The sequence below is a fragment of the Enhydra lutris genome, unplaced genomic scaffold (genome assembly GCF_002288905.1).
Source record: "Enhydra lutris kenyoni isolate GAN:26980312 unplaced genomic scaffold, ASM228890v2 scaffoldscaffold2, whole genome shotgun sequence".
NCBI classification, from domain to species: Eukaryota; Metazoa; Chordata; class Mammalia; order Carnivora; family Mustelidae; genus Enhydra; species Enhydra lutris.
This window is the reverse complement of record NW_019154086.1, coordinates 10799682-10826204: the sequence shown is the minus strand read 5'-3', so window position 1 is coordinate 10826204 and position 26523 is coordinate 10799682. Positions and strand designations below refer to the sequence as shown.

The 26523-nt window shown below is 35.3% G+C and overlaps 2 protein-coding genes across 3 annotated transcripts in view; one reads left to right on the top strand and one right to left on the bottom strand.

The window, feature by feature from the left end:
- The first annotated feature begins 1015 nt into the window (after positions 1 to 1015).
- LOC111150743 (tetratricopeptide repeat domain 14) lies at positions 1016 to 11135 on the top strand. 2 transcript variants are annotated; one of them, XM_022508326.1, is made up of 12 exons: positions 1016 to 1383; positions 1861 to 1985; positions 2095 to 2294; positions 3232 to 3316; positions 3477 to 3606; positions 3889 to 4044; positions 4670 to 4741; positions 5337 to 5456; positions 5555 to 5677; positions 7890 to 8007; positions 8945 to 9054; positions 9878 to 11135. In XM_022508326.1, exons 1-12 carry the CDS (start codon positions 1223 to 1225, stop codon positions 10785 to 10787), a joined length of 2310 nt encoding a protein of 769 aa, XP_022364034.1. In that variant the 5' UTR covers positions 1016 to 1222; the 3' UTR covers positions 10788 to 11135. The 2 variants fall into 2 exon arrangements, with proteins under 2 accessions (XP_022364034.1, XP_022364043.1); XM_022508335.1 differs by having other exon boundaries at positions 1089 to 1379.
- Positions 11136 to 14388: 3253 nt separating this feature from the next.
- Positions 14389 to 26523, bottom strand: part of LOC111151580 (coiled-coil domain containing 39) — a 52749-nt gene continuing 40614 nt past the window's right edge. Inside the window, exons 14-20 of the mRNA XM_022509658.1 lie at positions 22348 to 22471; positions 17877 to 18036; positions 17349 to 17455; positions 16488 to 16628; positions 16172 to 16351; positions 15942 to 16027; positions 14389 to 14545 (exon numbers count right to left, since the gene is read on the bottom strand). Of these exons, the coding sequence (XP_022365366.1) occupies positions 14389 to 14545; positions 15942 to 16027; positions 16172 to 16351; positions 16488 to 16628; positions 17349 to 17455; positions 17877 to 18036; positions 22348 to 22471 (955 nt within the window). The remainder of the gene's footprint in view (positions 14546 to 15941; positions 16028 to 16171; positions 16352 to 16487; positions 16629 to 17348; positions 17456 to 17876; positions 18037 to 22347; positions 22472 to 26523) is intronic.

Below are 26523 nucleotides of genomic sequence, written 5' to 3'. Positions count from 1 at the left end.
TGAAGATCTATTAAGACCAAGGTTGGAGGGGCGTCTGGGTGGCTCAGTGGGTTAAAGCCTCTGCCTTCGGCTCAGGTCATGATCCCAGGGTCCTGGGATCAGGCCCCGGCATCGGGCTCTCTGCTCAGCAGGGAGCCTGCTTCCTCCTCTCTCTCTGCCTGCCTCTCTACGTACTTGTGATCTCTGTCTGTCAAATAAATAAATAAATAAATCTTTAAAGACCGAGGTTGGAACCCTAACTGTAACGTTTACCTGGTGGGTGACATTGAGCAATTTACTGAGACTCTCAGGCCTGTTTCCTTAACCTCTAAAGGGGGAGTAAAATGAAATAAGGTAATTAGGTTCTCAAGTCAATAACGGGGGAGGGGAAGGAGAGGGGGAGGAGGTGGAGCCTAAATAACAATTACCTTTGTAAATCACTTGAATTATCCATACAGTTTATTGACTTTAATGTCTACAACACTACACTGTATATCTTATAGGCACTACGTTTTTAGAAGCCACAAACTAAAATTAAAAAGAATGCATATATGCATATGTCTAGACATTAAAGCCATTCTGATTTTAAGCTAACTCTAAAAATCACTACAATGAATGAAGTATGGATGGAGAACACAATTCCGGTGCTTAATAAATGTTAGTGTCCTTCCTTTCTCCTCGGCTTAGATTACCAAAAACTCTCCCACAGCAGTCATTTTTATGTGGTTATGTCTGAGATGCAGGCAGTGACTTAACCAGCGAGTACTCTGAAGGAAGAAACTTTGTAACTCGTTTGGGATTCTCACCCTGGCACTGGAACTTAAAAGCGCCCCAGTAAATACGTGGATGAATTATTACTTAGCCTAGATTAAAGCCCAGGCCGTCTCAACGTAATAATAATAACACGACAGAAATTTTAAAAAACAAAACTTCTCACACATCACTACCTCGGAGTTGTACGCAGCCCTTAACTCAGGAAATGCTTAGCCCAGTGCTTCCGGCTTCCGTAGTCTCGCTCCATTTCGCGAGACCGATGCGGAGCTTCTCCGCGCAGCTTCTCTGTGCCGCCGCTTGGGGCGGTCCCGGAACACTTCCGGGAGACAACTGTGTAAGTGTCCGTGATGTGTGCTTCCGGCGGCTTGCAGGCTCGTTCCTCAGCCTCCGGGACCACCAGGCTAAAGTAGTGGGTACGGAGTGGGGGTGCTAGCAGTCCACCTGTCGTTGGGTCCAGCAATTTCTAACCATGGACCGGGACCTTCTGCGGCAGTCACTGAACTACCACGGGCCGTCACTGCTCTCCCTGCTCCGCAGCGAACAGCAGGACAATCCGCACTTCCGGAGCCTCCTGGGCTCGGCGGCCGAGCCTGCCCGGGGACCGGCGCTCCAGCAGCAGTTACAGGGCAGGTAATGGGACGGCGGCGCCGCTGCGAGACCGGGGAGGGGACGCAGGTCGGGGCCCCACTGCCGCAGCCGGGTGACTGAGTCGAGGACTAGCAGAGCCGCGGCCGCGAGCACGTAAGGATTTGCGGAGCTGGTGCAGAGGGCGGGTTGGAGAAGGGTCCGCTCTCTGGATGTGAGGGAAAGGGGGGATGTGGGCTGAACTTTTTTCTTTGGTACTGCCTAGCAGAGGCGCGGAATCTTTAGCCAGAATCCCTTGGGCTTCGTTATCTGGAGCTTCGGGAGTTACTTTGTAACTTTCCTCGCCCTCCACCTACAGGCTGGCGAATGAGGGAATCCCTGATTAAAACTTTTTCTTCGAGGATGTAAGGTCCGGAGCTTAGGATGGACCCGATTGGGCGATGAAAACCATGAACATAAGCCTGGATGTACTGAAAGGTTTTGCCCATAAACCAGTTTTCATAAATTTTGTTTCCTTTTAAGAAAAGAGAAGAGAGTTGACAACATTGAAATACAAAAATTCATTTCCAAAAAAGCTGATTTGCTTTTTGCACTTTCCTGGAAATCGAATGCACCTGCAACTTCTGAAGTCAATGAAGACAGCGAAGGTGAGTTTTGTTAAAACATTTTGATTGCGGTTTGGGTATTTCACTGCACCTGGGATGAAGCAAAGTACAATGCTCTTGTTAGTAATTTTCCTAATTTTTTTTTTTTCAGATGGTTATGCAGTCATGCCACCTTTAGAGCAGTTCATGGAGATACCTAGTATGGACCGGAGAGAGCTGTTTTTCCGAGATATTGAGCGTGGTGATATAGTGATTGGAAGAATAAGTTCCATTCGGGAATTTGGGTTTTTCATGGTGTTGATTTGTTTAGGCAGTGGCGTCATAAGAGATATATCTCACTTAGAAATCACAGTAAGTTACTTTTCAGTTATTTGATTGCTTCTGTTTTTGGTAAGAGTCCTGTCAATGCAAGAATTATGTCTTTGCATCCACTTGTGCTTGGGTGTACCATGCTGACACAGTTTTGAAAAATAAATATTAATTGGAGAAAAAGTACATTTTCCTTTTTAAAAAATGGTAACGATTATCTAGTTTCCTCCTCTATTTCTGGTTTTTGGAGGTTTATTTGGTTCCTTTGGTTGGCAGGGATAGGGTCCTTCTTTAAATGCTCAGAGATATCAGTGGATATGGTGAGAGTGGTTGGTATTCCAGGCTTATTTCTTCTAGCCGAACATGTTCTTACTTATTTAGTATTTGGAATTAGACACCTACATGTGGATAATTTGGAAACAAATTTCTTATTTTTATATTTACAGTAGTTAAATGTAAATTATTTGTACACATACATTATAAGGATACTTTGCCCAAGATGAATTGTCTTGAATTTGAAATAGTGTGTTAATTTAAAAGATTTGATAATTTGCTGTCTGTCAAGGCAGATGATCCAGGAAGAAAAAGCAGAATAGACTGGATAACGGACATAAACTTTGGAGAATTCACATTTAGTTTTAATTGGAATTCTACTTTCTGGACAGTTACTTTTTTCTTTAACAAGTATAAAATATCCTCTTGTTTCATAATCCATATTTCTATTTGGTTCCTGAAACTAATTGCAAATTTCATGAGATTTTAGTTTTTGAACTGAACCAGAAAACTTGTTTTACTGTGTTTGGGCACAGGCATTGCTTATAATTAAAATCCTTATTTAAATTTAGATTTTAGAGTGCTAGTTGTTTTTTTTAACATTCTTGTCAACTATTAGCTGATTGTACTGAACAACTAGGGTAAAAAATGATACTTCTTACCAAAGAATGGAATGTCTGGCATTTTAAAATACTTCTCCTTGCAGGCTCTCTGTCCATTAAGAGATGTACCTTCTCACAGTAACCATGGGGATCCTTTATCATATTACCAAACTGGTGACATTATTCGAGGTGATCATTTTCATCATATTAATAAAAAAGTAACATTTGTCAGATTTTTGTTTATATTTTGAAAATCTGTCTAATGAGAGTAATGTTTGGAAAGATTTATGTATTTTTATGTTAGTTTGCATTTTCTTGTTAATCAGCTTAGTTTCCTTATTTTTTTAAGCTGGAATCAAAGATATTGACAGATACCATGAAAAGCTTGCAGTGTCTCTGTATAGCTCATCTCTTCCACCACATCTGTCTGGTATTAAATTGGGTGTAATTAGTTCTGAAGAGCTTCCTTTATACTACAGGTAACCTATCTACATTATTTAAAGAAATTAATTACAAAACAGTTCTTGATTAAAAAATAGCACATTATGTCCAATTTCTGAAAATTAATTTCTGAAAATTAACTTCTCTTATTTCATTTCAATATGCTCATTTTATTTTTATAATCCTTAAGAAGCCGAAATAATATTTCCATACCTTCATATATAAAAATGATATGAGTATTTATTTCTTTTATAGAAATGGGACATACTAATTATGTTTGTCATTTTTATATTTTTGTTGCATGTGTTTTGTTGTTTTAGGAGAAGTGTTGAACTAAATAGCAATTCTTTGGAATCCTATGAAAATATCATGCAGAGTTCCTTGGGATTTGTTAATCCAGGAGTAGTTGAATTCCTTCTAGGAAAACTAGGAATAGATGAATCTAATCCACCATCTTTAATGAGAGGCTTGCAAAGGTATAGTATATTAGTTATTATTAAGTGGTAAGGTAAATGGTGCTGAGCTCAAAATCTGTATAATTCAGAGACATATTTGACTCTTTTAAGCCTGGTGGCAGCAATATGCCAGAGTGAATGAACCAGGTGATCCCAATTTCCTTCTGGAATGGAGTCTGTTGTGATTACATGTATAGAGAAAGACGAACAAAGTTTATAAGAATGTTTATATATTTATGTTAAAAATACTGTTGAATGTCATTCCTGAGAATTTAAGAATATTGTTTTGTATGAGAGGGAAGTAAACCATAAGGGACTCTTAATAATAAAGAAAAACTGAGGGTTGATGGAGGGGAAGTTAGGAGGAGATGGCCTAAATGAGTGATGGGTATTAAGGAGGGTACTTGTGTTGAGTGTTGTGTATTATATGGAAGTGATGAATCACAGAATTCTACTCCTGAAACCAGTATTCCACGCTACGTTAACTAATTAGAATTTAAATAAAAATTTGAAAAAAAAAATACTGTTTTGTGGATGGAATATAAATTTCTTGCCTGGGATTTACTTTTGCAGTGTTGAATTTTTATCTATGAGGTATTACCAAAAAAAAGAAATGTATCATTTGACTTTTATTTTCTTTGAATAGCAAAAACTTCTCTGAAGAAGATTTTGCTTCTTCATTAAGGAAGAAACAGTCTGCATCTTGGGCTTTAAAATGGTATGAAAACTTTGTTTTTCAACAATTGCATTATCTAGTCTAAAAGGCAGTAATTTTTAAGTCTTTATTAAGACCAAATTTGTTTATAAATGAATTGAAATGATGCCTTTTGACATTAACTTTTTTATAGGTGTAAATGGTGTTATGTTATAAATTTAACAGACTTAACCAACATTTTCCATGTTTTTCAAAAGGAATTAGTATATTGTGGGGCACCTGGGTGGCTCAGTGGGTTAAGCCTCTGCCTTCGGCTCCGGTCATGATCTCGGGGTCCTGGGATCCAGCCCTGCATCGGGCTCTCTGCTCAGCGGGGAGCCTGCTTCTCTCCCTCTCTCTGCCTGCCTCTCTGCCTGCTTGTGATCTCTCTCTCTGTGTCAAATTAAAAAAAAAAAAAAAGGAATTAGTATATTGTTATATTGATTTCATAAATATTTGTTAATGAAATTATCCAAAGGCAGGATACTTCCTAGGTATATTGAGAGTATTGAAGACTAAATATTAACCACATTAGATTTGTTATAAAAATTTATTCATGCTAACATTTTGTTTGGATATTCTGAGAAATGTGTGTGATGCTTTACAAATTTCTTTTTAGTGTGAAGATTGGAGTTGATTATTTTAAGGTTGGACGCCATGTAGATGCTATGAATGAATACAATAAGGCTCTGGAAATAGACAAACAAAATGTGGAAGCTTTGGTAGCTCGTGGAGCATTGTAAGTGAATCATGGCTTTTAAGGAATATTGATAAATGTGTACAAGATTTATGAGTAGCTCACAAGATAAATTCTCCTAATTTATTTCCTACCTCTAGATATGCAACAAAAGGAAGTCTGAACAAAGCAATAGAAGATTTTGAGCTTGCATTGGAAAACTGTCCAACTCATAGGAATGCAAGAAAATACCTCTGCCAGACACTTGTAGAAAGAGGAGGGCAGTAAGTAACAGATTTTGTTTAAAATTAAGTAGAGCTCTAATGTTCATCCAACTACTATAAATAAAATCTTGTACTTAACATAAGGAAATAGCATCTTTAACTCACTTAATTCGGAACACCCTTAGTTTCAATTTTGGTTTAAAATGTTTTTCAAATATAGTCCTCTTTAAGCTTTTTAGTCTTTTTTTTCCTTATTACTGAGGTTCTTTATGATTGGAGTTTGGAGATATTTTAGTGTCTTAAGTTTATTGTTCTGAACAACTGTTCTCATTATGTAAAAATAAAAATGTAAAGGACAAGAAATTAAGTACTCTTTTCCTGGACATACAGAAGAAGTTTTTGTTTTAAACTGAGGGTTGCTGGAGTGGAGGGTGGGGTAGGAGGGATGGAGTGGCTGGGTGATGGACATTGGAGAGGGTATGTGCTGTGGTGAGCATTGTGAATTGTGTAGGACTGATGAATCACAGACCTGTACCCCTGACACAAATAATACATTATATGTTAAATAAACAAAATTAAAATAAAAAGTTTTTGTTTTAGTAGGAATTTGATTTCTAATTCATTTCTCATTCTGGTAGTATAATGCCAGAAATATGAATTGAGAATTCTACAGTTAATTGTGACTATTTTGCTCTTATGTTTGCTGTTTGCTCTGCTCTATGCAGTAAAATCCACAAATTCAGATTAAATGGAAGAGCAAATCATTAAGAACAAACTGCAATTTATGTTACTATTCTGATATGCTGGCAAAATTCCTGGCATAGTAGTTGTGTTATAAATATTTAATGACTAACAGGCTAGTCTAATTCCTAAAATATTGTGAAGAAACAATATTCCAATATAAATAATTTTAGTAAGTCTGCTTTAATAATTAAGAATTTATAACAATAGTATCTTTTTGTAGCTGATTTTTTTAAATAGAATTATCTTCTTTCTGTTTCTTGAATTTGCCTAATTATTCCAGTTTGTATGATCATTCCAGAATTCCACATTAAGGAGTTTTGCAATATTTGTTTTTAATTCAACTTTAACTTTAGACCCAAGTGACTATAGCAGCTTTTTACTTTCTCACTAGGTAGATAGTTACTAAAATATGGCTGTCTTATTACCCACATACTGGTTTCTTCTGGCTCAGTGGATAGCAACATGATCTGTATGTTATCCAAGCCAGAAATGTTAATAGCCTTCAGCTGATCCCTTTCTGTCCATATCTAGTCTGCTACAAAAGTGATCCTGTTGAAGCCATTGGATTTTTGTGGGGTTAGGTTTTTTGTTTTGGGTTTTTTTTTTTCTTTTTCCTACTGTTAAAAAACTGAAAATATTTTCCAAATTCTTTTCTGCTCTGTATACACTTCCTAATTCTGATTTTTCATAGCAGAGACATATGAGTTTCATCTAATAATTCTTTCTGCCAGCTAGTTGTGATATAACATGTATGTGTTGGTATTTCCAACTTCATCAATGAATTTTCCTGGAAAATTTTTCTGCAGAAAGGAAAATTCTTCATAAACTACTAGGAAAACCAACCTGTGTAATTCTGTGCTAAAGCTCAAGATTAGACTAAATTTAGAGAAGACATTAGCTAATTGTGTTTTCATGTATCATACTGAAATCCCAAAGCTTACATACAATATGGCTTTAGTTAACAGTAATGAATTGCTACTTTTTTTTTTGAGATATAATTGGCATATAACATATTAGATTCAGATGTACAATGATGATTTGCTGCATGTATATATTGCAAAATAATTACCAAAACATTTGGTTAACATCTCTCATCACATATAGTTAACAATTTTTTTTCTTGTGAGAACTTTTAAGATATACTCTTAGCAATATTCAAATATGTAATATAGTATTACTAACCAAAGTCACCATGCTATACATTACATCCCTAGGACTTATTTATCTTTTAACTGAAAATTGTACATATTGACCACCTTCAGACATTTCGCCAGCGCCCTCCCAACCCTACACAACCACCAGTCTGTTCTCTTTATCTGTGAGTTTAGATTTTTTGTTTTATGGGGTCTTTTTACCAAACAAATAGCAGTAAGAAGTACATGATTTAGGTACTGCTAAATTTGGAAAATGTTACTAAACATGGCTTTTCTCTAATAAGTTCTCTCGTATAAGCTTCTGACCTATATGCATATTTGAGGATTTTTTTTTTTTATTTTTATGAAAAGGAAAATCTTTGTTTCAAATTTAGGTTAGAAGAAGAAGACAAGTTTTTAAATGCTGAAAGTTACTATAAGAAAGCTTTGGCTTTGGATGAGACTTTTAAAGATGCAGAGGATGCTTTGCAGAAGCTTCATAAATATATGCAGGTGATTCTTTATTTCCTCTTAGAAATTTAGTGATATTTGAAATTGTTACCCAAACTTAACTTTCTTATAGGGAATACTATTCTAGATTACTTAGTCAAGACATTATGAAAACTGTCTTTTTAGATACAACTTCTACTTGGGTTTGACAGTACTTCATAGTTCTTTGTAGTTGGTACCCAAAAGTAAAAATAGCCCTATGAGAAATTCCTACTGCCTGCATGTGGTATGTGGTTTTCCGAACTGTCCTCGTAGTAAGCTTTCCTAGTGGTTACAAATTCAGTGTTGTTGCTGTAATTGAGCTAATTATAAATATCTCTTTGAGAAGTATTTTAAACTGCTTTTTCCTGTAATACTGATGATGATGTTTTCTCATGCATTTTCTTCTGAATTGGACCATTGCTGCTGTGTCTGTGACATCTGGTGCTGCTCATCCCCATCCTCAAACTGGAAAATGATTTCTTATGTAATCATGCGTCCAACTGGGCTGTGCTATTTTTTAAATGGTTTGTATTTGAACATGGTGGTTCCTCCCTCAATTCACCTTAATGGAATTTATTTGAATTTTATTTTATAAATTTGCATTCTGTCTAAATTTTTCAATTTTTTAAAAAAATAATTTTTCATGTATTTTATTATTTATTTTATTTTTTTTCCCTTTCTTGCACTCTGGGTCATGGGTACCAATGCAATGGCTTCCCCTTTTTTCATGGAATACCAACTGCAATATGGTCCTCAATGCTGTTCTGGCTATTCCAATGATTAATGCCAAACACTTGTATGATTAATTTTTACATGTTAAAAATACTTAATGCTGGATATATGGTGATTTGGGTGTACCCCATTTGGTTTCTGGTGGGGGGGGGTCTTTTGGAAACTGGGTTTTATATATTCTGCTATTTTTAACGTGTGGTTTTTTCCGATATCTGGGTTCTAAAAGAAATCTTTGGAATTAAGAGAAAAACAAGCTGAAAAGGAAGAAAAGCAGAAAACAAAGAAAATAGAAACAAGTGCAGAAAAGTTGCGTAAGCTCTTAAAAGAGGAGAAAAGGTAAACTATAATATTTAGTATTTTTTTTAACTTAAAGCAGCTGAGTTGAACCAAAGTGCCATACGGAGGTTAAAGTAAGTAAAAAAAAAAAAAAAAAAAAAGTATTGACTTATAACCAGTGATACATCGTAAGTATGTGTACCACAAATTTTTCTGTAAAAGAAAGCAAGCAAAGTGGAATCTAAAGGTAAAATTCTGCCAAAAAAAAAAAAAAAAAGAAATCTTAAAATATATAATAGATTATTTTAATTATCTGTATTTTAGGGAGAAGTGTTTTAGAACTAGAGCAGTGGTTCTCAACTGGGGGTGCCTTTGTTCCCCCGGGGACATTTTTGGTCATCATAACTGGTGAAGTAGTACTAACATCTAGTGGGTAGAGGTCAGGGATGCTGCTAAACATCCTACAGTGATACCCCTGCCTCCACCATCACCCTGCCTTCCTAACAAAGAATTATTCAGGTGAAAATGTCAATAGTGCTGAGGTGGAGAAACTATTTATTAGAGGTAGCAGGTATAAAACTTCGTTTCTCTCCTTCATTCAGATGGACTTAAATTTTTTTGAAAATGTTGGAAATGTGACTGTGTCTTCAAAAATAATGATGATCTGCTTTCAATGACAGTTGTCTACACAGTATTTTTTCCCAAAAGTCATGCCTGATAGTAAAATTGGATATTGTAGTAATGAGATTTACAGTAATCGCTTATCTAAAGCCACAGCTTTTATGAAACCTTTAAAGAGAACAAAGTAGAACTAGAATCTTTATGTATAATCGAGAAACATTTTTGTACTTAACATATTTGATGGGTTAACTCTATTTTTTAGGCTAAAGAAGAAAAGAAGAAAATCAACTTCTTCCTCTTCAAGTGTTTCTTCTGCTGATGAATCTGATTCTTCATCATCATCCTCTTCCTCTTCTGGTCACAAAAGGCATAAGAAGCATAAGAGGAACCGTACAGAGTCTTCTCGAAGTTCCAAAAGGCATTTAGCTAAGGCCTCCTCAAGTCAGATAGATCAGAGTAGGAAAGATGAGTGCTTCCCAGTTCCAGCCAATACTTTAGCATCTTTTCTTAACCAAAAACAAGAAGTGGAAAAACTACTGGAAAAGCAGGACAGGTTACCATATCAAAAGAAACAGGTAAAAGAGAAAGATAGATGCCCTCTCTCTTCATCTTCAGTTGAAATACCGGATGATTTTGGAGGTAGGTCTGAAGATCCAAGAGATTTTTATACTCAGGCAAGTAGTAGCAAAACTGAAAAACCATATAAATCAGAAAAACATTTTTCCAGTAAAAGAGATTATTCAGATTCCTTTTACAGGAATTCAGAGGACAAAGTGAAAACTTATGGTTATAGAAAATTTGAAAAAGATACAGAGGGAAGAAAGGAGCACTATAGAAGGTGGGAGCCAGGTTCCGTGAGGCATTCCACTTCACCAGCAAGCTCAGACTACTCTTGTAAGTCAGTTGAAAAATATAAAAAATACTCTTATTCTGGATCACGTGATTTCAGTAGACATGAGCAAAGATATCCATTAAATAAAAATCAAGGAGAATATGAAATAGAGGGTAGTTATGAGGAGGACATTAAAACAGAGGTTCCAGAAGCAGATGGACTAAATAGAAAAGAGCAGTCAGAAAGTGGAATTAAAAAAAATTTACCTCAAAATTTACTCAATATATTTAATCAGATAGCTGCATTTGAGAAAGAAAAAGGAAATAAGCCAAAAAATTAATATGCCAGGGGATTCAGCACCATTACACAAAGGCTGTTAATGAAAGTTTTGGGTCTTCTAGTCTAGAAGAATCTCTGCTCCTAAAGCTATTTGTAGAGACTGCAGAAAGCAGATGCTTTTTAGCTATTCTCAAAGTATATTTGTTTCAGTTGTGGGTCTCCTCACAGCTTGATTTTTTAGGCTTTTCATGTGTATGTTTCCATATATTTCTTACTGTAATGATTTAAACTTCACCTAAAAATAATTCTCAAAGTATTGCTTCCTCTCTGTATTATAGTGTATGAGAATTCCTTGGGTCCACCTTATCCTGCTGCTTGAGAAAAAATTAAATTTGCTCATTGAACACTTGGATTGTTTTCTTCAAAAATTATTTCATTGTCTTTTCTGTTAAATTTTCTTTTCCCTCAGCTTTTGAAAGAGATACACAGTATTTGATTGTTCCTTAAGTACCATTTTAATATTGATCATTTATTTAAATATCAAACTTTTTGTATAACTTCCAAGATTATATACAGATTACCTGTCTTGCCTAATTGACCTCTAAAGCTTGATTTAATTAAAAATGATTTTTGTGCCGCTTAACAAGTACTTTAGGAATAAAGCCATGAAAGTTGAATAGGGGCTCATTTTGCTTTTCTCTCTCTTTTTAAACCTTATTGTTAGCAGTATAGCCCTAAGAAATTTCTTAACTTTAAATATTGGCAAGACTTAGGGGTGTATACCAGGCAAGATTAGATCAGAATAAAAAAAGAATCCTTTCATCAAAAACAGCAGTGGCAAGAGAAACACTATAAATCTGGTTTTCCCCTAAGGGAAAGAAAATTGGGAAACTGTCCTAGTATTGCGTATGGGAAACTGTCCTAGTATTGCGTATGTCCAGTTGGGAAGGCACTGGGCATGTTTATAATTAGCCTACGGCTGGCTTGCATTTCCTCTTTTCTTAAATACCTCTTTCCTGACACTTCCCTTGATACCTCCTTTTTTAGGGTCTGGATAAAATGACAAGGCCAAAAAAGCCTGGTTTTACTCAAATTCCAGCAACTAGAGCTGAAAAAGATTATGAAAAATCCTCCCAAATTTGAAAACAGAGATTTAGAGATAGAGATAGGAGTCGTGGTTGTTGATTTATAATGGTCTTTAGAATCTTTCCAATTTCAAATTCTAGTATAATTGACAAGAGGCCTTTAATGCTACCTCTTTAAGTCATGCTAACCAGTTATGTCCTGTTTGTGGACTTCAGACTTAAGCATTGGCAGCCTAATGGAAAACTAAAGTTTGTTTTACAGTGGAACAGAGAAACTGGTCAAAAACTATGGGTAATAGCAGTAGAAAAGTCATTCACTCATCTTTGTACAAGAAACTCCTCTTAAAAGAGTCCCTGGTTCTTTCTGTATTAATAGCTCCTGTATCATTCCTACATAGTCCTACATATAGATAGTGGTTTTTGTAAAGAGTGAACAGTATCTCAACATGGTCTTTGACCTTTAGGAATTGCTAGTACATCTTCAGTATTTTACGTACACATTTACTAAAATCTCTGAGCATCACTATCAATCAGCACTATAATTTTCTAAGGTGTCTTTGTGGCTTAATGTTACATTCATATACTAGACAACTAGAATAGTACCTAATACAGGCCTGCCCGAATTTAGGAATTCCATCTTCCCCAGTTTCTTTCCCAAAACGTAACTAAACTTCAAAGTATACAAGCCAGTTTCTAAGGATGTGTTCAGGAAACCCATCACAGCAAAAGAATATGGAGGACTGACTTACCAAGAATTGTTAGTAATTATCTTTAGCAGTTTTTTTCTTATCATTATGTCTATAGTTTGTACACACCCAGACTGTGTCTGGACTCCCACAAATAATTTTCTAACATAATAGGTGGATGTTAAGATAACTCCACATTTGGAGATAATGGGTTTGATCCCTGTGTCACCAAGTTTAGCATTATTACACATACAAGGTTGGAACTGTTTGTTTAAGAGTGTTAAATAGACTTGTATGCTGGCCCAGAACCAAAAGAACCATTTCACAAATACTGTGCTAGCCTTTGGGTGGTGATTCAGTAATAGAAGTTACTGTGCAGTTCTTATGCCAGGACCTGTACATTTTGTATGTATTTGATCATTTCAGTAAACTTGTGTAGGTAATTCTTACTGTCTCAGTATGACAAATAAGGAAAAAAGCATAGAGAAGCAACTTTGCCAAGGTCATAGAGCTAGTAAGACAATCCCTGCCTCCGTAAAACAGTGTTTAATATTGAATTGCAAGTTCCAAGTAATTTACAAAGTAATACAGGGCAGAGAGAATAAGAACTTGAGCAAACACACAAAATGACCATAAAATTAATCAGTTTTTCGATCTTATAAATCTTACGCATTTAGAACCATATTTTACAAAAATATTATTTATCTTACTCATTGGATTTGGCTATAGCATTTGCTGGCTATTTCTAAAAACAATAAGATACTTAAATAACAATCAGGAAAAACAGGTTTACTGCAACTTCTGCCTTTCAGAAGGAACTGTACATGACACTTTTAAATAACAACTGTTGTGACAAATTCTTTCGAGGGTTGAAGGAGAAATAGTTAAGTATATATTTTCTAAGTATATATAGCTAAGGATTTATTTAAAAGCCAGTTTTATAATCATACTCCACACTCTCCAAGAGTTGAAAATATTGGGCTCATGTTTTATAGTATATTAAATGAAGTAACATTCTAAATCTGGTGGTCTACCTCCACTGTAAATTTATGGGATTCCTGTTGCAAATCAAATCACACCTAGTTCTTTGTCTACTACAAGAATGTCTTGGGGAAGAAAGGTTGAAAGTACATTCTTACTCTTTATGCTTGGCTGTATCTTAACAAAATAATGTGTTTGACTTCTTTCAAGATCAGAGTTAAGTAATTCCTAGAAATTTAAGCTGCATTTTTATTAATATGCAGTGCTCTTTCCTATTGTTTTTTTGGGGGAGGGAATAAATGATATTTTTGGGTTAAAAACTTTAGAATCCTACCAAAAGAAGAAATAAGACTTCTCCCCCAAAAGCCCAAGAAACATGTTTCTCTGACTAAAGCAAACCTAATTTTAGGATTTTCTAGGGTAAATGAGAATTTTAGTATTATAAACTATTCACAGGACAGCAAATCTTCAGAAATTTCCAGAAACACTGTGTCACATTAGAACTGAAGTTGTTTCATGGCTAGCGTGAAATAACTGAAGCAAAGTGTTTTCTAATCTAACAAACATCAAAATAACAGTGAAAAACATCATTTTCTCTGCTTATAAAACATGTAGCCTTGTTAAAGAATCTGCGATTACTGCTTTCCTTTTCTGTGAAGAAAACAGTATGGCAAAGGCTAAGGAAATTAAGCATTTCTTTGTCTTATATGAACCTAAATTGCTTGACTTTTTTAACTGTTTCACATTTTCCACTAAGTAAACTTTCATCTAGTTGTTGCATATTTCTAACACGATCTCAGTGGGCCTCTCATCACTACACAGCACCTAAAAGCATAGGGTGGAATTCACGATCTTAAAAGTAAGATTTTTGCTTTTGTGTTTACAACTTATACAAAAGAGGTTGAAATGTTTATTTGCTGCCCTTTTTGTTTTTATCATTATTGGAGCTACTGGTTGCACTTGGTGGCCTAGAAATGTTGCCAGTCACTGAAGAGGAGGCAGGGAAGTTCAGCTCTAGTACTTTAATTGAAGTCTGAGAGGCAGTACTTGTGGTACTTCTCGATGACCTACAGGAAAAGAAAAACAGCACTATTTTAAATTTAATTCAAAATTTGTATTACTAAAGACCCCCTCACTAATGGCAAAAGATACCATAATCCCACAAGGAATTAGATCAAAAAATATATACTAGTAATACTACTAAATTTTGAAAGCATAACCATTAATGTCAAAAAATTAGTTCAAAAGAAAAAGTAATGAACATAGAGCTTCAAACTAGTTCAACAAATGTTTATGAAAAAAATTTTCAGCTATAATCAATTTAGAGGTGGAATCATTAAACATTAAAAAGGTTTTGTAAAAATCATTAAGCATAAAAAGGCCATGGGAATTTGGGTGCTGGCAAGAGTGACTAATAATAGGTTATGTAATCTAAGCTAAAGATAAGAAAATGAGGCCTATTGACAGGATAAAGTCGTGGGGTCATTTGAAAAACATAACTAGCTATACAATTCTGAAATGCTAAGATTTAAAAATATGGAAATACAGTGAAGATCAGGTGATTGCTTACCATGTTTATATAGAGAGAGTTTGTTCTACTTTAATACTATCTTTTAGGGATATCCCTTTTATATTCTGAAAGCTCTCTGTGGACAAGTCAAAAGTAAATGGCTACTAAACATAGGAGGTTGGGAATTTTAAACATAGGAGTTTGGGAATTTTAAAATTAGGATCATAATTAATAATTATTATTTTGTCAGCAAAGCACAAGAGTTGATTAAATATCAATCTACCTGATAGAATTCTGGGTAAATATAAACTGTAGAAATAAAGAATAATTTCCTTTCTAGCCAAGCAGCCAAAATGAAATAAAATTCTGACTACTTAAAAACTTCATAATGTGGTTTTAATCATAAAAATCATACTCCATATGTCTGTACATCTAAGTTGCCTTTTTATGGTTTAAAAAATTCTCTCCAGAGGTGCCTGGGTGGCTCAGTCAGTTAAGCAGCTGCCTTCAGCTCGGGTCATGATCCTGGAGTCCCTAGATTGAGCCCCACATCCCACATAGGGCTCCCCACTCAGCAGGGAGTCTGCTTGTCCCTCTCTCTCTGCCCCTCACCCTGCTCATGCTCCCCCCCCTTTCAAATAAATAAATAAAATCTTAAAAAAAAAAATTCTCCCCATACTCAGGGTTAACCATGCAAGATGTAACCTCCAAAATTTTACCCTGCTGTATCCTACTGAAATAGCTAGAAGTCACAAAACACTCCAGGTTCTCACAGAAACTGTGACAGCAGACAGAAACCAGAAGGAAAGAGTCTTGCTCTGCTGGCTGTTATCTGCATACATGATACTAACAGAAAGGTGGGTAAGGGTAAGAAGAGCACTGGCAGATCCAGTGGCTGTGGTGGTATTTGCATAGGATAGAGTTAACGAGATGATTTTTAAACTTAGACTTACCTTGTTGATAACAGTGAAGTCTGTGAAGGAGATCTAGAACTCTGGCGACTGCCTTTTGGACCAGCTGTAGGTAGTTCTAAACCATTCTGGAATAATATTCAATAGCGATCATTAGTACCACTGCATTTTCGAAAGAATTATTTTTAATTAGACTTCACTTTATGATAAGTGCCAATATTTATTTCATTAAATGTTTAGAAAATATTTTAGCTAGAAAGTACTATTATTACCTGTTGAAAGTATGTTTGAAGGATAATACGGATCTCAGCATTTTCTTCCATGACATCAACTAGCATTTCATCAATGATCTTGTGGAAATGTTTCACTTCACGAAGTCTAATGTCTTGTTCTTCTAGTGTTTCATCTTTTGTGTCTTTCAGAAGTCGGATTTCCTTGGTGAGTTTTGCACACTGTTGTTAGTCAATAGTAGTCAATTATTATTTAAAACTATTTCCCAGAACTTAATATTTTTTAATGGATGAAGGAGGATTTGGAACTCCAAAATATATAAATATAACAGGTTAGTTTTTAAAAAGACAGCAATACCTGTTTAGTTACTCTCTCTAATTTTGGCTTCTGCTCCTCAGTTTCTCTATTTAGTTGAGATGAATAAGCCTGCTTCTCTGATAATTTTTCTTTGACACTATTTGTTAAATGTTCTATAACTTCTAAAGTATTTTCCATGCTCTGGAGAAAATAAAGTGTTAACATACTTATTGGTTAGAATCAGTAACATACAACTTGCCATTTTTCAAGTATTCATTTAATTTTAATTCATTTACTTTCGTATATAAATACATTATATTGGTAGATAATAAGTATAATGGTCTTTGGATTAAGTTTTATATAGAATTCCACTAGAAAGTACTTTTTCGGTACTTGGGGGAAAATAAGTCAAACAATGGCTATTAAAAGTATGCAATTTTCAAAGATTCAAAATTCATACCATTGGTTCCTTCAAATATTAGGAAAAAAATTTTTAATTTTTAAATAGAGCTTGCTTACCAAGCACATTGTTTTCTCTTTCAATGATGTAGTTTAGTAACTACTTTCTACTAGACTATTTTTATCTTTCAAATTTTATTTAAGGGGGAATCTTTAAGGTAATCTTTAAGGAATTAAATGAAATAAAAGTTCATTAAATAAGTTAGATATATCATAATTAGCTGGCTATGATTCATCATCTAATTAACCAGTCATTATCTGCTGTCCATCCTATGCTTAATACTGTGATTTTAACTAATTTATTTAATAGTTTGGTCACTTATTTTTTTCTCATTTTAATTAAAATGAAACTTTTACTATCTACTTTTAAAAATTATCTTCTTTGTACACGATAACAAGACAGTAGACATAATGATAGTTAACTTTTACTAAGGGCTTATTTCTAAAGCCCGTAGAATTTACCTGGATATCTTCCTGTAGTTCCCTGATTTGTCTTTGTTTATATCTGTATTTTTCATCAATAGCTCTTTTTTGTTCTTCTAGTTGGATTTTTTGTTCATACTCATCACCTAAAATTAGAGAATTCTTTAAATTTTTAACATGTTATATAGAAAGCAAGCTTCAAGTCTTACATATATTAAACTTACAACATCTTTGTTATAGGTTAAAATCCTTATATCTCCTTGTTGAAAAACAGTATGAGCATGTAATGTAATAGCCATTCTTTTTGTCAACACACAGCAGCCAATAGGCTGCCATTTTCTTCACATTTGAAATTAATTCCCAGAGAAGGGATATGCAATACTGCTAAACTAATAATGGAAATAACAACTTAGCCCTTGTTTTAAAGGGAGGGGGGAGGTGATTTTTCTGACTCAATCAAACATGGTACATTTTTGTTTTCCATGTCTCACAATGTTCCTCTTTAAAAATAATTAACTATCCTTTAATTGCCACATTCATAAAAAAATTTTAAAAACTCCTACATACTGGATGGAGTGACTTTTTTAAAAGATTGTTTGTAATTGTTGTTGCAGTTTCTCAGCACTTGCAAGGTGTTTTCTAAAGCATAGATTTCTTTTTCAGCTTTGTTGATCTTAGCGTCCAAACTGTCACCTTCCCTTTGAAGTTCTTCTTTTTCTTGAGCGGCCTGTGAAATACAGAATAGAAGTGACAGCACAAAATTATCGTGGGAGAGAACGTCTGCTTCCAGGGCAGGAAATAGTTTACTCCCAACAATACCAATTTACCTTGGGGCCTACATGCAGCATTAAGCATTCATTTCTTGCACTTGATTTAGAGTAGAAGACTAAATCCCCAAGATCTTCAAAATCGAGTACACAGGATATAAACTGATAGAAGTGTAGCAGCTAACCAAAGCTTACATTGAAACTTTCCAACAAAAATTACCAGAAAGCTAAACAGATCTAAACTTTACTGGAAAGAGATAGGGTTAACTGGGACGTGACTTCAAACTAGATCTATTTAATAAGGAGAATGCATGTTTCTGGCCTGAAAGAGGCTTAGAACACTTAGAACATTTTAAGTCTTAGGAATATAAGAAGTGAGCAAAGTTCATGTAGAAAAGTAAATGCATATTATTTCCAACACAGTTATATTGTTATTAGAACTAGGATTTCAATATTTTTGAACAGTTAAATAATATTAAAATTGGAGTACTCACTTCAGTTGCACATACTAAAATTGGAAAAAATAAAATTAGTGTGACACCTGCACAATAATAACATGCAAATTTGTGAAGCACTCTATATTTTCAAAGGAGAACACTGCATGATTCCACTCACATGAGGTGCCTATAATAGTCAAATTCACAGACGGAAAGTAGCATGGGGTTGAGGAGAGGGAAAAATGGGGTCTCTGTTTAATGGGTAGAGTGTTTCAGTTTTGGAAGATGAAAAAGTTCTGGAGATGGAGGTTGGTATTAGTTGCACATACTTCATACCACAGAACTGTACACTTAAAAATTGATAAATGACCAATTTTATGTGTATCTTGCCACATTTAAAAAATGTTTAAAAATTAGAGAAAAGTAATTGATAAATGTGACTGGGAAAAAATGCAGTCTAAAAATTGTTGAAAACCAAAAATTCCCAGTAGTGGGCATACTCAAGTGACTTTTTTCAGCTTAAATGTCACTGGGCTAAACTCTCTAGAGTTGTATCAAAAAAGTTCCAAAGGACTTCCACAATTAAATGTTGACAGGGATAACATGCCAAAAGTGCCAAAACCCATTTTTAATCAAAATTAAATAATTTCATTTGTTAACTTATCCAATCCCAAGAATGTATATTTAATACACATCAGAATGTGGCCATTTGGACAGTTTTTTGATAATCCTTTATCTCTTAACATTTTCACTGGTATTTATTATACTTCAAAATATATTAACACATTTTTACAGTAAATAGTACATAATAAAAAGAATTAACAAAAAAATTTCTTAGATAAATTATAATCTAATTCCAGTAAGTTTAGTCTAAAATTGGCAACCTTTTCATTCAAAAACATACTGTAGTGGAAGAGACCTAGTATGAATCAAAACAGCTAGATTTTAGTTGTGGATTTCTTATGAATGAGGTGAGTAACATTAAATTAATACATCCTCCTCCAAGTTCAGTTGCTTTATTTGCCAAACAAGGGGCTGACTTTGTACATTTATATATATTTCTTGATCTAGTTCCATATATACCTTAAACTTCTAAAAACTCTTATGATTCTATCTGGTTCTAAATCAGATTATAAAATGTATACCTTTTATCCTAGATTTGAAAGCTTATATTAGAAACAAATTTTTATACCTTTCTGTCAGCATTTTAAAACATTTTCTAGTAATTTCATTTTCTAATAGTTTCACTAAATTGTGATCAGAATTGGACTGTATCCTTATGAAGACCAAATAAGACACATTGAGTCTAGCTACAAATAAAGTTTCATTTTCACAAATCTGGCACATATGAAGTATTAAGAGTAAAACATTTAAATATGCTGTATATTGGGGCGCCTGGGTGGTTCAGTTGTTAGGCGTCTGCCATTGGCTCAGGTCATGATCCCAGAGTCCTGGGATGGAACACCGCATCGGGCTCTCTGCTCAACAGGGAATCTGCTTTTCCCTCTCCCACTCCCCCGCTTGTGTTCCCTCTCTCACTGTGTCTCTGTCAGATAAATAAAATCTTAATAAATAAATAAATATATAAAGCTGTATAAAAATAAATTAACAAATAAATATGCTGTACAATGTGAAATGGAATAATGTGGCAAGCTGCAGACCCTAGAAAGGATGGAAAGTGAAGAGTGGCATTAGGAAATTGGGAAGGTAACTGATCGCCTTGGTTCATCTTACATATGCCTTATGCTGACTTTTATCCAGCAACTTTGCTGTGAACAGAAGAAACACACACTTCGTCATAAAATTTGCCTGTTTTCCTGAGAAGTGGATGCATCATCATCAATCATCATCATCACAGCAATAACAATAATGACAGCTAACATTTACTGAGGGCTCATATCATTCCAGACACGGCTTAAGGGTTTATGTGTATTTCTTCACATATTTACTTCTCACAACAAAAGTAATAATATCCTCATTTTGCAAGTGAGGAAACTAAGCCCCCAAAATGATTAAATAACTTAATCAAAGTCACCTACTTGGTCAGTGATAGAACCAAGAAATGGACAAAGGCACTCTAACACCAGAGCTTTTAGGTAACATCACAGACCTTGTTGAAAGAGAAACTTAAGTGGAATTGTAATATATATATTCTTCCCAAACACTGAACAAGCTAGAACCCACCTTTCACCCCTCAACCTTTAAAATCTGAGAGGAGGAAATTCTTGTTAGTATCAGGTCGAAGCCTGAGGTACTACAGACTGATGAGTTACAAGAACGGTTTGAGAACTGGGATTCATTTCTCATGTAAGTTAGGTGGAATTTCCTGAGGCAAAGTGGCAGGCATATCACACTCAGTGTGTGTGTTGGGACACACTCAAAGAAGGGTTAAGGAGGAAACTTGGAAGACTCAGTACAAGTCAAAGGAAAGGGAACATCTGTCTAAAAGGGCCATCCCCCTAAGGGTGTGAATTGGAAGATCTTTCTACTCCCATCAGTGTACGATAGAGGAAAAATGAATTAAAATTAAAACTTCCACTCCTTTCTGGTGTTTTAAGTTCCCAGAACTCTGTGTAAAGGAAATTACACCTGTTCAGTTTCTACATGGGAAAAATGAGTATGGCAGTACTCAGGAAGGGAAATGCATCCAGTTCTTGATCACTTCTCTATTTCCCCTTATGGGTTACTAGGTAAAGATAACCATGAAATGGCAGACAAATCTCAAACACCAGAAGACAGCACATTCACCACCTGACCTGTCTCTCTCCCATCTAATATGAAGACAAAGAACAGGTCTCTTCCTCTCTGGACATCTGCCATACCAGAGCTGCACTAGTAAATTAGAGAATAAGATTTCAAAGGTGGTACAGCTCCAGGTGATGATATGGTCTAGGATGTAGCCATATGAGTGGATGGCTATAGTGACATAAGGCCTTGAGCCTGAGATGTTATACAGGTTAACACATAAATAAACACATGAATAGTAAAGATATGAAAGTGACAGCAGGTTGCAGGGCAAAACAGATTATGAATCTTGAATAAATGGGGGGAAATGACATGACACAAATGATAGCCCTCCCCCCAAAAAAAGATCAAAGAGCAGTCCAGTCCAGACCTCTTTTTGACGTCATGGACTTGAGATATATAAAAATAATAACTTCAGGGTGCCTGGGTGGCACAGGCAGTAAAGCATCCAACTCTTGGTTTTGGCTCAGGTCCTGATCTCAGGGTTATGAGATTGAGCCCCATGTCAGGCTCTGCACTGAGCATGGAGTCTGCTTGAGATTCTCTATCCCTCCCCCTCTGCCCACCCCTCTAAAGCAAATAAATAAATCATATATATGATTTATTTATATATTTATAAATTTATATATATATATATTTATATATATATATATTTATATATAATATATATATGGCTTCAGGGGGCGCCTGAGTGGTTCAGTCAGTTAAGCCTCTGACTCTTGGTTTTGGATCAGGTCATGACCTCAGGGCTGTGAGATCAAGCCAGTGTCAGCTCTGCACTCAGTAGAGTCCGCCTGAGATTCTCTCCCTCTCCCTCTCCCTCTCCCTCTCCCTCTGCCCCTCCCCCTACTCATGCACTGTTGAGCACACCTGCACTCTCATTCAAATAAATAAATCTTTAAAAAATAATAGCTTCAGTACCTCCATTTAACAACTAATGTTTTATGGCCCTAATCAAGTGCAATAGCTACAAAACTGCTATGAAATTTAAAGTTGCAAGGCAAAACAACAACAACAACAACAGCAAGCCATTTGGTTTACAGACTACAGACAAAGATACTTCACAACTATGAAATCAATTAAGATTACCTTTATCACATAATAGGCCTGTGTTTTCTCCTCTTCTCCTTCAGGAGGCAGCATAACAACAGTAAGAATTTCATATCTGTTCTTCAGCTTATCAATTTTACTTAGCCTCTCATGAAACTCAGCACTAACATGGAAAGAAAAAGAAAACACTGAAAAACAAATAACATACTCTCTTTTAAAGGGCTATTTTCTTATATAAGATATTTTCATTAATACTGAAGTTAGACGCGCCTGGGTGACTCAGTGGGTTAAAGCCTCTGACTTTGGCTCAGGTCACGATCCCAGAAACTTGGGATCAAGCCCTGCATCGAGCCCTGCATTGGGCTCTCTGCTGGGCAGGGAGCCTGCTTCCCCTCCTCTCTCTCTGCCTGTCTCTCTGCCTACTTGTAATCTCTGTCAAATAAATAAATAAAATCTCTAAAATAAAATAACGAAGTCAAACAGGTTAAATATGTTCTCACTTTTCAATTTTCTAATTAGTGGGAAGCATCTCAGGTTTCACCCTATTTGACAGCTAAGAAGTTAGGCTGCCATAGTTTCATGGATGTTGGCAGAAGACACAAGATTCCTAGGTCAGAGAAAAAGGACTTTGCCATTCATGGTACACCAAGTAGCATGCGCCTCCTGCTTGCAGAGCTCCAAAGTCCCATGCAAGTGAGGAGGAGCTCAAGTGGATGTTATATACACTGAAGGTTTATACCAGAGCTGAGGAACCTCAAGCTTACATAGTCCAAATATCTTGTAATAGGAACTAAGCAAATACAACCAATCTTTACTCCAGCAAGAGGATACCGCCTCTAACTTCTAAGGCTATTTACTATCTAAACATCTTTTAAAAAGATAGTTTAATGCAAACTAAAACCACAATACATTATTACCTCACAGTCTTTGGGTAGCTAAGGAAAACAAAAAGAAGAGAAAAAAAGGAAAGTATTGGCAGGGTGCCTCCGTGGCTCAGTTGGTTAAGCTGCCCATTCTTGATTTCAACTCAGGTCATGATCTCAGAGTCCTGGGGGCTCTCAGTGGGGAGTCTGCTTGAGATTCTCTCCCTCCTCCTCTGCCCCTCCCACTACTAGTGTACTCTCTTGATCTCTAAAATAAAAATATAAGTAAATCTTAAAAAGAAAAGTACTGACAATAATGTGGAGAAATTTGAACCCTTGTGCACTATTGGTAGAACTATAAAACGATGCAACCACTATGGAAAACAGTATTGCAGTTCCTCAAAAAATTCCAAATAAAACTACCATATGATACAGCAATCACACTTCCAGTTACAAAGCCAAAAAAATCAGAAGTAGGTACTTGAAGAAATCTCTGCACCACAGTGTTCATAGCAGCATTATTTATAACAGCCAAGAGGTGAAGCAACCCAAATATTCATGGACAGATGAATGATACACTAAATGTGGTATATACATGCAATGGAATATTATTCAGCCTTAAAAGGAAATTGCATCACCTGCCTCATGGACAAACCTGAGGACATTATGCTAAGTGGAATAAATCAGTCACAAAAGACAAATACTGCATGATTCCATTTACATGAAGTATCTAAAGCAGTCAAATTCATACAGACAGAAAAAAAAATGGTAGTAACCAAAAGCTAGGGGAAGGAGGAAATGATTAATGTTTAGAAGGTATGGAGTTTCAGTTTCAGAAAATGAAAGAGTTCTGGAGATCTATTGCACTACAATGTGAATATACTTAGTAACATTACTGAACTGTACACTTAATAATGTTTAGTATATTTTATGTTTTGTGTTTTTTTACAAAAATTTTTAACAAGATAGTCCAGAACAGGAATGTTAGTACATTTCCTTGCAAGACACACAGAAATATGAGAAACTATAAAGAAGTGCCTCCCAAGATTTAGACTTTTTTTACTCTGCTGATTTTTTCCTTTTATTCTGGCAGATTCATATTTTATGAACTTTTAAAAAACTCATTTGCCTACTACAATCTTATGAAAGTGTACTACCCAAGTATAGTGAGAAGAAATCTTCAACCTACCAGTTTTCCTACTCCTAAAGAAAATTTGTTGGTAAAACACATTAAGAAACAGAAGTTATGGCTTTGCTTATTTTTAAGTATTACTGTTGTATCATCACAAAATATTTAGTCAACTTTTATATGATTGTAAAAGACAAGACCTGTTGGCTTCCAGCCTAAGATGGTGAACTGAGCACTACTACATCTCTTCTCCTTCCAAAAATGGAAAAGAATAAAAGGAGGAAAAAAAAAAAACTGCCACAGTTCTGGGAAAGAGAAAGACACAATTTTGCCATGAACTCATGAAAAAAATGGGAAACAAATGGGATTTGATTGATGGAGGGAGAGGGAGGATAGAGATAAAAACAGAAAATTATTAATGCAGAAATAAGAGCCACGTTTTATCAAAGAAGTCTGGAGAAAATTCAAATCCAAAAATAAGAAATAAAAAGACGAAGAGTGATCTCTTAGGCTATTATTAAGATAAGTAATGAAAGGATTGTCTACAGAAAATCTAGGCCACTCTCCTCAACCCCTCAAAGTTTATAGAAATGTTGGCAGGAATTATTTATGCTCCAATGATAAGCCGCCAAATTAGCAGAGTTCCTAGCATTGTTTGTCGGCTCTGAAGAAAAAAGTAAAAAAGAGCATGATGTAATTCCAGGCCCCCACAACAGTGGAGATTAATAAAAACCAAAGTTCCACCCATGAAGTAAATAGTCTTTATCACCCAAAATAAACTCCTTAAGGGACAAACTACTTTGGTCATTAACGGCAAAATTAGCCCAGTGCCCAAAAGCAGCCCTCCCATTTAGAGGAGAGACCAACTGGGGAAAAAGATCTATCTAACTGCAGAAGAAACCCATACCAGCTGCTATATCAATCACCATGATTATTAATTAAACATTTGTTATTAAATATAACAGAAAGCCAAGGACTGTCAGACATTTTGGAAAGTTAACAGCATGAATGAAAAGAACAAAATCAGCAAACACAGGACATACACTAAGAGAAACAAAAATAATGCATGGGATAGAAGAGAACTTCCAAAGTATTCCAGTATCTCTAAAAGATGAGAGGATACTGATTCGAAACTATCCATAAACAAGAATGGACTGCTTTAAAAAGAAATGACCAGTGAAGGAACAAGAATCCTTGCAAATAGTTCCCCCGTCTCAACTTAACAGTAGTAAGTAAGAAAGATTAATCAATGATCTAGAGAAAGAGAGAAAGGGGAACAGAGAATGGAGAGTAGGCCAAGAGAAAGAGACTAGGGAGGGAAAGAATGAGAATATCTTAAAAAGGGGAATAAAAAGAACAGAAATTTTAAAATGAGAGTAAAGTTAAGAAATCTGGAAGACAGACCAACAACCACTAAAAATAAGCAACAAATGCAGAACACAGAGAGTGGTGTGAGAAAAAAAATTAAAGAACTAATAGAAAAATATTTCCCTGACCTAAAGAAAAACTTGATGAAATAATTGAGAGTTCACCAAGGTTCAAACAATAAAAATGAAAGCCAAAAAAAAAAAAAAAAAAAAAAACCAAACCCACCCAGACACATAGAGAAATTCTGAAACCCGAAGGATAAAAAAAGTGTTCCAAAGCTTTTCAGACAGAAATAAAAAAAAAAAAAACAAGTTCCTCACAAAACAAAATGAATTAGTCTGAGTCAGACCTCTCATAAAAACACTGTCATCTAAAAGAATATGAAACAATGCTTTCAAAGTCCAACTGTAATTCAAATATGAACAGAGTAAGTATGCTTTAAACATGCAAGAACTCAAAAATTTCAGAAAACATCAATTCTGGAAAAAAAATTCAAAACATACTCCAGAGAAATGAAATGGGAATCCAAGAAAATAAGATGACAAAGGATACACAAAACAGTATTAAACCAAAAACAAGTAAAACATATAGCTAGGTGGAATTATTGCTGGCAATTGACTGTATAGTTTATGCAAGTTACAAGAAAGGAGTTCTTTAAAAATAGAAACATAATATTAAAAACAAAAAATAGGGACGCCTGGGTGGCTCAGTTGGTTGGACGACTGCCTCCGGCTCAGGTCATGATCTCGGAGTCCCGGGATCGAGTCCCACATTGGGCTCCCAGCTCCATGGGGAGTCTGCTTCTCCCTCTGACCTTCTCCTCGCTCATGCTCTCTCTCACTGTCTCTCTCTCTG